Source organism: Columba livia, chromosome 1 (genome assembly GCF_036013475.1).
Source record: "Columba livia isolate bColLiv1 breed racing homer chromosome 1, bColLiv1.pat.W.v2, whole genome shotgun sequence".
NCBI lineage: Eukaryota > Metazoa > Chordata > Aves > Columbiformes > Columbidae > Columba > Columba livia.
The window spans coordinates 187,663,473-187,679,425 of NC_088602.1; the positions used below are offsets into that span (position 1 = coordinate 187,663,473).

At 37.0% G+C, this 15,953-nt stretch overlaps 1 protein-coding gene across 8 annotated transcripts in view; it reads right to left on the reverse strand.

Moving 5' to 3' along the window:
* Positions 1-15,953, reverse strand: part of CADPS2 (calcium dependent secretion activator 2) — a 308,892-nt gene that overhangs the window by 11,115 nt on the left and 281,824 nt on the right. For all 8 annotated transcript variants that reach the window (XM_065048851.1, XM_065048850.1, XM_065048852.1 and 5 more), the window contains one exon: positions 11,658-11,765. In XM_065048851.1, the coding sequence (XP_064904923.1) occupies positions 11,658-11,765 (108 nt within the window). The remainder of the gene's footprint in view (positions 1-11,657; positions 11,766-15,953) is intronic.

The following is a 15,953-nucleotide window of genomic DNA, read 5'->3' on the forward strand; positions in this document are numbered from 1 at the left end:
TGAAAGAAATTACAATTAAATTAAGCACGAGTGGAAAATCCATGGAGTTAGCCTTGTTGGAACCCTGAGGTTAGCAGGCAGTACAAAAAAATTGAAGCCTTTCCCCCACACCAAAAACTGGATGTTTATAAGCCCTTCATCTGGAAAATACAAATGATTAAATCAATACTAAATGTAATATGAAAAAAAAAATCTGTTTATCTCTACTCCCCATTTTTCTTTAGTTACTTCCTGCATTTTCATTCAAGGACCTGTCCAACAGTCCCCCTATTGCTGTGCCATTTCTGTTGCAATGCTCCCAAGCCCCGTGTTCCCTCATGTGCTGCTACTTTGCACAGAGCCTTGATGCACAACCCTCCACCCTCACCATGGTCTCACACTTCTAATGCTGAGCATCCCTTATCAAGGCACCCTCCTGGAAATGTCTCAGGATTTCACCCAGCTTCCATGTTTTGCTTCCTCCCATAGGCCTGAAATGCTAAATCAGGTTTTGAACTTTGGCTTGGGAATGTGCAAAAATGTTCACAGCCTAAATTACAGATACACATACCAGGAAATGAGTGAAAAAGAAATCACATACTATTGTCTGCTTCAACACTCCTTGTAATAAAGGGATAAGTTTGGTCATTTCAAATTGCAAACTCTGAGTACAAACAACACTTTTTTTTTTCTTCTTTCCCTTTTTTTTTGTGAGTGAGATTGTAGCAGATTCATTAAGTTGCCTCTTGCACCCTTGGCTTGGTCAAGGAAGAAAGGTTTTCTTCCTTCCAGTGGGACCCTTCCTTTGGTTTTCTTCCGCCTTTCTTGTACTATTACTCAAATGAACTTCCCAGGGAGCTCAAAAAACATTGTTTTTTCTTAAGAATGTGTTTGTTGAAACAAACACTTTAGTCTCTAGTCAGTCTCTTCCCTGCCTATTTGGGTGAAGGATTCTTGCTGTCACTCCCAAAGCAATCAGGAGAAAAGGGAAAGGCGCTCAACAGAAAGAGAAACCCAAACCCTGACAGAAAGACCCCATTCAGCAGAACTCAGGATGACAAACAAGTGAACAAGTGAGATACTTTGGGGATACAAGGAAACAAATTAAGCAGGCTAGTTTTCAGAAATCAGCAATGAGAAGAAAATAGAGAATATGCTTCATTTAAAAGCACATTAAGCATCTCTGAAACTTGTAGGCAAAAACGATATTGTCCTGAAATAACAAAGAATATCTAACATATGAAAATCTTACCTTTTAGGAGAAAAATTAAGTTTTCATATTTTGGGCTTACAATTAGAAGCTGGTTAGTTGCTATGGAACTACTGCCAATTCACAAATAAACATACACTTTTAATACAAAATATACAGTTCTCATCTCTCCCTGTATGGTATACTAGGTTGTTAAACAGCAATTTACAGTATTTATGTTACTTTAAAATGTTTGTGACCTTCAGTTTTTTTTTGGCTTCTTCACATATGGCAGATGCACTGGGAAACTGGAAGTGTGCAAAATTAGACATGCATAACTTGCCTCAGTGTCTTGACATACGTAGTGTTGCTGTTCTGATTTTAAATACCAGGTAATAACATAATGCTCATGACTGTAGGAGACTAACAGCATGAACAAGTTCCCTACTCCACTCTGGGTAAGCAGTGCACCTGTGAACAGCTCTTCCACAGGTTATTCTGGTGCTACAGCTCTCTGGAGCAAACACTGTCTGTTTTGCTACACTTGTGTTGTGTTCCAATTTGGGTATATCTGCAAACACCCTCCAAGGCACAGAATGGGGGACATCACTTGAGTGACCTTGAAACAAAAGCCAGCTTGGATCCTCAAAGTAAACAAATGAACATAATGCAAAATGACCAAGTTGTTACTTGTTTTAACACTAGCCTCTCACTAGCAGGCTTGAGCTTTACAAATCCTACAAACGCGCTTAGCTGCACGAATGCTAAGCAGTCTTCCCAGGCCTAAGTGTATGTGTAACGTTAGTAAGGTGAGAGGTCCAGGCTCACTCTGGCTGTGAGGCACTCAACTGAGACTCCTACCTCTGCTTTTGGCCGCTCACCTGGGGCTCCCCAGGGGCTCCATGGAGTGAGGCATTGGCAAAGGGTGGGTGATTCAGGGAGGTGGCAGAGTCCTCCTGTGAGCTGCATCCTCCCCCTTAAAGTGACTATATTCTCAAACTCTGTTCCATCTACCAAAAGTGAGGTAGACTGAAATTGGGCCAAAGTCTGTGTTGTGACTTTTACACTCACATTAGTCTTCTCTTTAGACTCCCTGCTCCATGTGGAAGGAGGTCAAGAACACATTTTAATTACAGGATTTAAAACATCCTGGGTTCCTCTGGGTGAATATTTACAGGCAGTTTACTTCTTTCCACCTCAGCAATCTTGACCCATCATTTGTTTACTCCGCACGTCATTGCAGAGGCACGTGACAGGGCTGGATGCAGCTGTGAAGTAGACAGGGAGTTGCACAGTGGTGTAGCCACTCCTCTCCCATGCCCCATGGATTTGGCACCACGCTGAGCAGTGCTGATGCAGAGCAGAGGTCCAGCCTCCTGCCTCCCTGTTGCCTCTCCCCTCCCCCCGCCTCCCCTCATCTCTTTGGAGAAAGTGTCCCAGAATCGGGCAGGTGCCTGGTTTGCTCCTTTCCATCTCCGACCCTATTGCCCCTGCGCACTCTTTTAGCTAGGCAGATTATACAGCTGATTTTTCCATTCATTACTTGTACTCTATTTCTTGCACATCGTAAACACTTTTAGTGCAGTGTAAGTACAAAGGATGGTCAATGCTGTGTAAATTAAAAAAAGAGTACGATGAAACTTGAAAATTATTTAAAGGAAATAGTCTCTATATAGGTCAATAGTTTTATACATTTAAATCAGCACTAAAGCTTCATTTCCCTGTGATCAAACAGGTTAAGAATCTCTTCCCACCCATGAATGACTTTGTCAGAGCATGCGGCAGCATCCTCACCTGGTACTGTTTTGATTTACAACACAGCAACCTCTTTCTGTTGCTCCAGACTCATTACAGAAAAACTAGATTATTATTATGCTTTCTGGCACTATTTTTCTTGTAATATGATCAACAATGTGGTTGTGTGTCTGTTTGTGAACACTTATACAGAGTTTTGCTTGATTTTCCTTTTTAAACTAAGCTTGACCCAAATGAAATACAAGTATAAATATCAAATCCGCAAGCAAGGTTTGAGAAACCATAAGGTTCTCCTGCTGTTTATACGTGTGTGAATTACAGTACATCAAGAAATCAATATTCCCTAGATGGTGCTTGTGCCTGGCACTTCATGGTGAACAAACATTAGATAAGACAATATAAATGGTACAATCCTTATTGATTTGTCTTGACTGCGTAGAATGTGAAAGCTGCGGCCACAGTTAACACTCACTGACAGACTCATCTAAAGTTTCAGTGCAATTTTATATTTTTATAGCTGTCCACACTCAATTGATTCCATTAAGTTGCTAGACACATTTCAAGCCATCTAGATAAGAAAAAAAAAATGCAGTGCTTGGAATGAGATGCTGTTACTTTGCGCCTAGCAGGATAAAAAGGTTAAAGGACTAAATTGTGCCTGGATGTTAGAAGGAATTCTCTTTTATTTGATAGAGTTTGTTACTGTATTTAGTGAATGGATACTGCGAGCGATGGATAGATGCATTTAAGTAAGTTATATAAATGAATGAACAGTATAGACCAGAAACTGGTCTGGAAGTTGTCAACATGCAAAAAGCCCTCGTAGTTCCACCCCTAACTGATAAAATTCCCTCAGAAAAAATCAGATGGGCTTTAAAATCTTGAGTCTGGATTTTTTTTTCCATTTGTTTTCCTCTTCTGACTAATGATGCACATTTTAAATTGCCTTTTTACAGCAATTTATACATCACACAAGTCTGGGAAATTAGGGTTTGGGACAGCATAAGAAATTCTGAATATCAGTATACAATATTTAGTGCTCAAAAGTAATTATCTATTTACCTTTTATACTCAAGGAGCTCTTTTGGCAAGATACTGAAATATCAGCTTTATAGTTTCTTACTCCCCCTCTTGGAATATTTAAATATTATGATTAAATTAGTGTGTAAAAGGTGGCAGACATCCATGCAATGAATATGAAATGCAGACTAGTCTATGGGATACACAATGTCTTGAGAAAACCCTTTTTAAATCTTTTGTGTCTGTTTGATACTCAGCAGGATGGAAATTCAGAAATTAAATATGGCATCAAAAAGTAAGAAGTGAGGAAATGTGTCATATCAAAACCATAACAAGACCAGCCATTGTGTTATGGTTTCCTCTAGAGAAAATACCCTCAGCTACAATGTAGAACAGCTTACAAAGTGCTGAATATTCTGATCCTGAAGCAGCAAACTCAGAAGCACTTGCTTTGCTTTAAGTGTGTTGTGGTCCTATTGATTTCAACAGTACTGAACTTTGCTGGATTGACAGCAGCATAATCAGCACCCTCCAAGAGTGGGCACTTCTTTTCTCAGCATATTCCAGAGAGAAAAGAAAAATCAAAACTTATATACTATATGAAATCAGATGGGGGTTACATTTTTCAGCTTTCAAATGAACTGTTGTTCTTTTATAGAGATTTCTATCTCAAAAAATGGGGTTAATCTGTGTGAAAGCCAGAAATAATTTAGTGAACTTTGACCAGACTTTGAGCAGTAAATTTGCAAGTTGTGGTTTCCACTTGAAGAACAGTTTCATATATTTGAGCAAGTTAATACAGTTCACTTTTTTCAGTCCACATTTGGTGACACTGCCTACATTTTTTTCTAAAATTATTTATTTTTCTAAAATTATTTAAAAAGACAGGACAAACTGTTTTAAAATGACAAGAATGCCTTTAGATCAAGAGAAAACTGCAGAGTGGTTCCCATATCAAGAGCTTTCTATTTTCCCTATAAAATATGAGACATAATTAAAGGTGAGTTAAGACTTTGCTGAAAAGCTAAAGAGCATCAGCAAATCTGAGCACTGCTCAGCTTTTCAATTGCTTTTCTACTTCTCAGTTCTTTTAAATGGTTTTCTATGGCAGGAACATTTTTCTTAATTAGTCACAGCTAATTAGTGTTCTGGCATAGACAAGTAATCAGAAATGTCAGAGCTGCAAGGCTACATCTCCCTAATCCTTTGATAATAATTTAGCCTCCTGGGAGGGCCTCAAGCTGCGGTAAGTAGTGGCTGACAATAAGGCAAAATTAGGTGGGCAGCAGACCATTAGGATAGAAAAATAAAAAGCACTACCAAATCCTGCTGAGCACCATCAGGCAACTAACTACACTGCCAGATGAGGTGCCTGTTTAAGCCTGTGTTGTTAATTAGCTGATTTTACCAGACCTGCCACATATGTCCAGGTGCATCATGCAAAGATGTGTATTTCTGGGTTTGTGCCAAAGGACAATTTTGCACTGTGATCAAATTTCAAGAATCTGAGGAAGAAGCCCACATATTTCTTGAAGATTATTCTGAGTTATCAAAGAAATAAGAAGATCAACAAGCTACAATCCATTTTTGTTGAGTGTCTTTTAAGCAATTAGGCACGGTCCTCTCATGTTTCTCAGAGGTTAATACAAACACAGCTTTTGATTCAAATGTGGCCTTTAACCAGCTCAACCTAGTCTCAACTTGCTGAATTTGCCTTGGCATACAATCTAGATCGAAAAGTAGACCTTTTTGTCAAATCACATGCTCGCAAATATTGCATAACAAAGAAAGAGAAGATTACTTATAAAAATTAACGTGACAGGAAGCAATTGGAGAATAAGAGAAAAAAAATCACAATTTAAGTTTTCTAGAAAAGCATTGTTGAATACTAACTACTACAGTAATTATGATTTTGAGGCAGACACGGACAGTACAAGGAGTTGGTACTACAGAAAACTCCCATTTAAAATATGTGTTGCTCTTAGCTGTGTAGCACCAGCTGAAGATTATCTCACTTGCCAGGGGGGAAGCATTTGCACATTTTTAACACATTTTTTTGTAAAAGGTCAGAAAACTTATAGAAATGATGCAATTGAATAAAGCATTTGCTAAAAATGTACTTGCAGATATGATGGCGAACATAAATTAATTAGATGAGTACTTCATATCACCATTTAGGCACAGAATGAAGTACATGACATAGTAATCTTTGGAGAATAATTACTACCTCAAATAACATCAAGTACATCATTGAACTTTAATTGTCCATCCCTGCTACTAATGGAAAAGGAAAATAATGGTTGTGATACGGAAACACTACTAGCATTTAATTCACATTCCAGACAAAATACAAGCATTTTTTCAACAGAAAAAGAATATCACATTACATCTGAACTTTAGAAATACAAAAGCAGCTCCATAAATCTGGAGTGCTTAAGCATTTATACTACTCATAAAGATGTTCAGTCTTTCTGCACTCCAAATAAAGTTGCATGAATTCCCTGCCATTAATACCCCTTATGCTGCTTGTTGAATTACTACCCTGCATGAGGCCATGACCAAGAGGACATTCACCCATCTGAACAGTCCCTGGGAAGTCAACAGGACTACTCAGTCACACTGCACCGGTTCAACACCCATCAGAGAGGGACAACCAGGGCCAAAGTCAACATCTGCTAACAGGTGGCATCTTGTACAAGATGATGAAGGGACCTGTTTGCCAATGCTGACCCTTCCAGAGTGCACACGCTGACTACCTTGTGTGTTTACGGTACACTCGTGCACTGGTTTCTCAGAAATTAAAGCCTAAGGAAACTGGAAAAGCTTTAAGTTGTATCAACAGTAAAACACTGGCGTGTTAGAACTGTTATCCCAACCAATTATTTATTTCTGAAAGCAGCAATCAATTGTTGCATAAATATTTCATTGCATATATAGTCTTAATAAAATTGGAATAGTACAACTGAAGTTTTTCACAATAGGCCCAACACAAATATAACCTATTAGATAATGCTCTTAATGGCAAATAAGTCAAGAAGGGTTTTGAAAGGAAGGGTTTGAAATGAATTTTTTCTGTGTTCAGACAAGAATATTCATACTTCTTGTTCAATTCACAGGTACAAGAAAGTGCGAATCTACCCAAGTGGCACTTAGGAACTTTAAATTACTACATAAAGTATTGCACCGATGTTTTAAACAGTGCTTTATGCAAAATGACTTATATTTTTTCAAATGGTTTGTTAACAAAATCCAATTTTGTTTTGAAGGAAATGGTTTTTAATTTATAAGTCTAATGTAATTTAAAATGCTAAGTAATTCAAGACTTATTAGTCCCATCTTAAAAATTTAGGTAGAAACATGAATCTAAGGCCAGTCAGTGATGATAACCTGGCATGTTTATGGACACAGCACTGCTTTTATTGAAGGTAATGGTAAAACTCTCTTTTACTTTGATAGTGTAGAACCAGACCCCATGGGAATTTCATAGTTGGATATTTTTTACATTTGTTAATTTTGTGAGCAGATACACAACATTGTTCTTTGAAAGGCTGCATGGATGTTCTTACATCATCCATCAAGCAGATTGTCTTTATAAATGATGTGCCTTGATAATAATTAGTAATATTTTAGATTTCTTCTAGGTTTGTGCAATTCTATATGAATACTTCATTTTCCCATTCACCAAGAGTTACTTCTACAGCTTTACCTTATGATAAGTATTTTTCAAACACTGGATGAGAAAATTAGGTAATTAAAGTACAAATTTGTTTTTAAAGCATTTTACTAAACTATTTAAAACATGAGTTCTTGGTTTAAGTGATTAAACTTCAAAAAAGTTTCAGTGGATGATGCTTTTAATTATAATTTTTAAAAGTAATAATTAAACACAGAAATGCCTGTCTTCGTGATTTAGCTGTTATACATGGCATCTACCTGAGTCACTGCAGTATTAATGGTAGAAAAAAGTTTGATTTATTTGTATTTATTAAAGCAACTTGTCTCAATGTAATTTCACTGTCTTAGTTTACTTCAGTGGAGTATGGGATCAGAAGGAATCACATGGATCATTCGTTGAATCAAGCCTACAGGAATCATTAACATGCAGCAGACATTTAGCCCAGAGCTGCTGCAGACCATCCACATATACTATGCATTACAAAGACTTCCTAGTGCTCTTTAAGATCTGAGGCTAAAAGCAAACAAACAAGCATACAAACAAACAAAACCCCACAACTCTAAGTTTCTACAGCACAAGAGTAGGAGATAAATCTCCTGAGTTCCTGTGAGAGGAAGGAATTTGATAAGTAAAATTCCCAGCTCTTCTACAAAGGAAGACAAAAAGTCCAAAGTGTCTCTGACATACTGACCAGGCAGAAAACTCCATGATTCTCAATCTGATGTTTAAGTTGGAGAACAAGAAGTCGGCACACTGACCTTGTAGAGACCAGGAACACCAAGCCATATTGATTGTGCTGTCTGGAGCCATTCCAGAGGAGGTGAAGAGTGAAATGTACCCAGAAGCCAAGTTATTCAGAGTAAAGGAAGGGAAAAAAACCACTTTGGTCCTACTGCATGATCAGCAGAAGTACTGAAGCATAGGCTTTAAGTTCTTTAGAAATGGTGCAGAAAAAAGCAGCAGCCCAGGCGTCTTTCAAAGTCTCCTGGAGATCTGAGCCTCTCACAAATGTAAAGATTCATATCACAAGTTTAAATTCCATTCTCTTTTTAATTCTTTTTTTCTTCCCACATTTTGTATAGCATGGTAGTGCTTTTCCAGGCATATCAACCACCACCGCAAAACAATGCACATTTTTTGTCTTCTCCTTAGTTTGGGTCTCTCAGATAGACAGAAAATTGTACAGATTCTAGCTTTAACATATTTGTGACCCAGTGGCCGACATTTCTACTTGTATTAATACTATTCTTCAATTTAAATGATCCTCTTTAATGTGTACATTACTTCATATGACAGACACCTTGTTCTCTTGGTCACTGTAACAGCTGTTAGTGTATAGCAACCCTGAATCAAGTCAACGAAATTTGTGCATAAATAGCTTGTAAATACACATTTTTTTGGATTAAAATAGTGTCTGAGGCCTGATCTTGTCTGTATCTATAATCACTTCTAGCATACAGAACAGTCTTTTTTTGGTTATTCTGGATGAGGTATTTCCCTGTCTGAAACACAGACACGCACTTTTCCTGTTTTGCTTTGCTGATGATTTCTTATCTGATGCAAATACAAAGTATTTTAAGGGGAAATCAACAGTGATCTACAACTGTAGCCAGTCAAATGGCTTTAAGTATATTTACATAAAAACTTAAGCACATCTGATTCTTTCCACTGAAACATAACCTGATAGAATTGAATCTATAAACAGCATCTAGGTTTTGTTATATCACTAATAAAAAAAAAAAAAATCCCTCCAAAAATCATGGCCAAAATCTTTCTCAGTCATACAGTTCTAAATCTCAATTAATCCCAGGAAAGGCAATACAACAAAGTGAAACACCTTTGTTTTAAATTTCTGCATGCTATGAGGTTACATATTTGCTAGTGCATTTACCTGATTCTGTCTGTTTGGTTATATCCTTAGTGTGATGTCATGTCAAAATGTGATACCACCAAATATAAAGAAAAATATAGGTGCAAATAGGTATTTGATACACAGAATACTTATCATGTACATCTTTTTTCTCTCCTTGCAGCTCCAGGCATTGGCCACAACAGCATAGGATGCACAGTATTGAGTAAAAGCGCAGAGGAATGGTTTTGCATCTCCAAGGCAAGTGTTATGTCATGGCTTGCATCCACACAAGAGATGTTTTCTGGTGCTGAAAAGCTTGATTGCTGAAACAAAACTTGGAAGAGGTCCATGCTAACCTCAGTTGTACTGAGACTCAGTCCTTGGGCTAGTGCTAGTTGGCCTAATCCAAAATCACACCAGGAATCATACTCATGACTTAATGGTGCGGATGAATCCTTGCTAGTTCCCAGACCTGTGCCCTGGCCAGTTCACTGCTACAGACACAGCCTAAGATTTGGTCCAATCCCAATACATCAACAAAATCAATGTGGCCTCTCCAGTGAGACTCAGACTTGGCTTTAGGCACGTAATTTTATTAACGTTCAGAAAATTACAACATAAGCAAAAATAACCCCAAAGAAAATAAAAAAAATAGAAACTTGAAAATGAAACATATGCTTGCAGATTCAGTGCAAACGCAAACTGAAGCAGAAGTTGCTAATATGGTTTTAGTACTTTGTGAAGGTGCCAGCTGGATGGATGATAATTTTTCTACCCCTGCAGGGCATCAAAGCTTTTATAAAATCATTCTTTTCACACATATTAGCACTTAGCTTATTAAAACAGATGATACTTTTTTTTTTTTTTTTTTGGTAAAGCTGCCTGGGAGTGTCTGGAAATATAAAATCTGAGAGATAAGTCTCATTTTGACCACCCGGTTTAACAAACAACAAACACTGACATGACATACCATGGCTGAGAGTCTATATTATGGGACCTTCTGTGACTGCCACAACTGTAGTGTCACAGTAAAGGCTGTGAATTGCTGTTATGAAAACATTTGCTGTAACTTGCATAATTAAACGAAACTGCCAGCAAAGCTTTCTAAAATACTTAGGAGATGACACACAAATAAATACATTTCAAAGTGTGTATTATGTTCCAGAATTTGGTTTGTAATGAATTGCATTGCACAGTGCCAGAGATTACTTATTTCCCTGCTCAAATTCCTACATCACTGTAAGTGACTGGTGTCATTGTCATGTAAACTGATCTGAATTTATAATAACTTTTATTTTAGACATATTTTACATCTGTAGTGCTTTGAATTTATACAGAAGGTACAATTTCAGCTGCCTACAGCCTCTCCTTCAAACCACTCAGAAAAGGGACATACTAGACTCAAATTAGTGGTCAGAACTTGAATGAGCAGAAATATGCCCAGGAGAAGAGATGCCCATACAGAAGAGACTTGTATGAGGAAAATTTTGGTAGAGTAGGCTGTAATTTCTAACAAAAAGAAGAGGAATCAGGGCAAAGGAAGGAGTGGAGGGAGTCTGTGGAAGCCAGTATTGAAGCTGAGGGAAATTATCGTGAAGATACAGGATAGCTAGCACTGGGTGGGCATGGAGGATGAGGAAGATAATTACTCTGAACGTGCAGAAGTGGGAGCAGAATTTTGAAAACCAGTTTGACAATTCAAAAAAAGCTTGGTCAACTTTAAGAGGCTTAAACTAAAAATCCATAAAACAAAATTCTAAAAGTCGCTCCATGAAAATACCAGTCAAACCTGAAGGTATACTTTGCGTAACTGGCCTCTTTCTGTTCTTTACTTGAGGAAATTTGCAATGGAGGCCACAAACAACAGCAATCCAATTCTTCTCACTAGCACATTCAAAATCAAAAGACGGAATGAAACTGAACTATCACAGTGGAAAAATTACCATTTCAAATAATAATCTTCTACCAATTTTATTTATGCTTTCTAGCACCTAAACTTTTCATGCAGTAACCACTTAAAGAAGGCCATCCTTGATAGTTGAACATGATAAATAAAAAGTAAAAGCAAATATGATCAACAGGGAAGAACATCTGAATGGTTTGCTGAAAACAGATCACAAAAAATGAAGCTTCTCCCTTCTGATGCAGTAGTGATACCAGCAAGCTTTTTAAGGGTAATTACTTACATCAAATAACTTCTCTATGTACATTTCCTCATTGACCTTTTCTCGAAGTATATCCTGGTTTTGTCGAACAAACATAATGTATGTATCTGCTAGATCCATCCCTGGTTTCTGTGGAGACATAAAGTAAGGGCAAAAAGTAGTGGGAAGGGAAAGAGACCACTCAACAATTGAGACTTATAAGAAGTTATACTTAAACATAATGAAAACTGAGATTACGTTACAATGTTCACACATGTATAAACTGTATTGACTAAATCTACTGTGAATTCTGGGTTAGTTACTAAGTTCAGGAGGGTTCACTGTTAATAAAGTTCTCAGTGTTATATTTATGGATGATTGAGTCATAAATCTAAATTGCCATATGTAATAGAATGAAGTCTTGGCTCTGATAACGTCAATGGCAAACCTGGACATTTTCCCCTTTTTTATTAGTGAGGCTGCCCCAGCTTCTCCACCCTCAAGGTCCAGATCCTGTTATCACATTCAGAGAATGGTTAAATAAAGCATTCCGTTCCTTTTGCATCACCTCAGATTCATTGCAACTTGCTTCCAATATACAGCTGAGTTTTGTGTTTGAGGTTAATTTCTACTAAGTATTTTCCTGGGAGTAACAGCATAAAAAGGTTGGTATGAGAGCAGACCTGTAGCCCTATTTTTCTGAAACTGTTGCACTGGCATAATTAGCTCAGAAGATGACTAGGGAAGGAACAAGGGCTGAAATATTTCCCTTTTTGTACCAATCTATGTTCTGTGTGAATGGCAGATTAGGTATAATTTTCATACCCCACTCCCAAACAGGGGACATGCCAGGATATGTCAGTGTGTGTGACACTGTGTCAGGCCATGCAGAGTGGCTGCTGAAACTGCTCTCTCCTGCCCAGCTGGGACTCTTGGACTGCTGTATCCACAAAATGCTGCTCCGCTTTCCTCTAACAGGAACCATGAATGAACATAAGCACTTTGGAAAGCCTTCTGTAAATGCCCTCCGTGTGAGTTTGTAAAAGTATCAATTACTCCCAAATAATAGTTTTTAAAGTTCATGGCATGCAAAAGAAGGCTAAGTTTCATAATACTTCACGGTAAGCCTTACAAAGCTACTTATGAAGGATTCAGATTTAGCTAAAAGTGACTGCACAGAAAAATTAACAGCTCTAGGGAAGGAGGATGAAGGCAGCTATACCCAGTCCCTGAAGTCCCAGGCATAAGTCATCTCTGTTTTTCAGAAACTGTTATTGGTTGACAACAGCATATGTACCAAGCTGTAAGAGTGAAATATTTAGTATATTTTCAAGACTTGTATGCATAAATACACATAATTTTATATTAAGGCTTCCTTTTTAGTCTACAAGTAGATAACTTCAATCTTTTCTCATTCCTTATTATCATATAAGTCATGTATTATAATTTATATAAACAGGTCTGAGCACAAGAAGGAAGGAGAGGGGCAATATGCTTGAGCAGTTACCTGTCCAGAAACTGCCATTACACCAATAGGATGAGAACATTCTCTCCTCTAAACTGCAGTGAGTGAAACCTCCTGGATCATTTTAAAAAGTTATCACATATGTACATGCCTACGTGAAACTGTCAAGAGGAAAGCAGGACCATTTATATTTATATCTGAGTTACACACCTTGATTCTAAGCATAGAAATAAAAGTGTATGATTACAATAGATAAAACAATTATCTGTTGGAAAACCTGGCTCATGGAAATCAATATATTTCACTTATAAAAATATATTTTCTTCATTAAAATGTGACAGAAACATTTTTAAATTAAACTCACAACGTGATTTAAGAGATTTAAACCAGAAAGCCCCATATATTCTCTCAGCGTGCTCATTTGTGATGGTAGAAAGGAATACAATCAGTGTTGAAACCTTAAGTAATTTCTAAAACTCAATGGGCAATTTATAGGAACTGGATTAGTTTTAACTTGGAGGCATAACGGGAAAATATTTTGAAATCTTGGGGTGTGGGTGCAGGACAAAATCTAACAAATTAAAGGCTGATTATAGTCATTGGAGATATTTATTCAAGTGTAAAAATAAATCTTCCACTGAATGCTAAAACCTAATGGTTCTCTGATTCATGTATTTTTAAAATTTTACTAAGGTCAATAAAAAAATGTTCATCTTGCAGACAGCCAAAGCTAGAAAAATTACATTTCTCACCAGCATTAATTCTATCCCCTTAGCTTGGAGATGTTTACCTAGTCTTGAATCTGTGACATATGGGAATTTCACACCTAGTGAATATATTTTCATGTAGCTTGTGGCACAGGAGTGTAATCATTAAAAGAATATACACAAGTAAGAGTAACTGCAACAGCTGGTGACATTTACCAATTAGAATTACAGTTCCTTAAAACACTTCATCGTTCTTTAATGTGTGCAAGATAATTATCTTTGAAATTGCTGTGGAAAAAAAATTAATTTTCCTTTGAAACAGTGTCTGCCTATGGTAGAAATATGTCTGGGTAATGGAGTTATCAATACTCCAGCAGTATGACTCTCTGTTTTAAGAACTCACAAGAACCATTGCAAGCTAACTATTGCTGCTCATAGTGGGCAACAGGCATTAACCAATGAATTAAGCAATAGTATATCAAATACTCAACTGTCTCTGCATAGTGTATACATTGAAATTATTCATTTTCTCTAAATATGTGAAAGTATAGAAGAAAGCTATTAGAAGCACTGAAATTGAAACAGGCTTAGCGTTATATATTTCATGTTTTAGCTTTTTTTTTTTTTTTTTTCTTCAAATGGGTACTAAGTATTAGATGGGAACCTCTGATTACACGATCCTGTATGGCTCTCTTTTGCATTGCTAAACTTCAGAAAAAAACCCCAAACAAACAAAACAAACAACCATTAAGCAATGGGATATACCTTAAAAGAGAAACAAATAGAAACTGAGATACATTTTAAGTAACTGTCACAGTGGGCATTTCATTACTAATATCAGACAGACTTAAGCAACTCAGTCTCCACTTCTGTATCCAAAATAAAAAATTCTGCTCCTCTGAACCTCTGGTAGAACATTTGCTGAAGTTAATGGGAGAGAGTTATTTGCACATCTTTGGGAGAAGAATTTAACCTGGTACATTTATCCAGATAAGTGTAAAAAAGGTATTCTGTCTGAAAACTTCCCCAAGAAAAAAAAAAGTGTTTTTTTATGATAGATAAAAAGTTATTGTAGGTTTGTTTTATTCAGAACAGCAGACAAGATGTTTTGCCTATCTGAAAATGAAAGAGAACCAAACAAAGAGATGAATAGAGAAACTGGAAACACAAAGACATCAAATAAAATACCAGGAAATGAAGAGTTGTAAATAGGGTTACTTTGTCGTTGGTTACACAAGTAACTGAATACACTGGTGAGTGAATGAGTTTAAACAAGGGTGTAGGCTTCAGCAAATTCTTTTTTTAGGGTTAATCACTAGTTAACCTGGCAAGATGAACATGCTGTTTGGGAAAAAAAAAAAAAATCCTTGTTAATTATATACTGCAAGTGCTCTTACTTCCTGCTGCTGCACCTAATCCCACAGGTGCAGGTTGTCTCTTTTACTATTCACTGGTAGGTGGGTCCAGATCAACAGACACTTTTTCAGAGCAACAAATTCAGATAAAGAAGAAAGAGCTTAACTTTCCCACTTTAAATAGGGAAACACTATCATAGTGCCTATTTAACAAGGAGGTGAATTTTAAAATACATTGTTCCAGTTTCCAAGATGATGTAGAAGCTGTACTGACACACATTGCTCCCACTGGCAAAATATGCCTGAGGCACCTAGTAAAAAAATAATGCTGCATTGCCTTGATTTGCAGGCATTCAAATATTTCACTGCTGAAAGGTTTGCAACAAGCTTAATGGTGCCAATAGTATTAGCCTTTCCCTACAGGAGAGATACATCTACGTTTCTGCACAGCTTTTTACAATGCAACAGTTTGTCACAAATCATCATCAAATGCATGTACATCTGTAAATACTTATGTTTTTCCCCACTTTGGCATTTGTCACAGAACATTTCTTAGCATCAGGGAGTATTAAACAAGCCTGTATTCTTGTTATTACCAATTAAAAAAAATCTAGTTTTACTGAGTTGCTATCCCATCAAAGCATTCATGTTTCAAAGATGAGAACAGATGTTAGAGACTAACTATATAATAACAAAGTTCATCCATTTTGTGTTTGCTCTCCTCTCCACCCCCTTCCCTTTCCCTGCGTCCTGGAGAGAGACGTTTTAACTGCAGTGTGGATGAAACAATGAAATGAAAAGGAGTGATGAG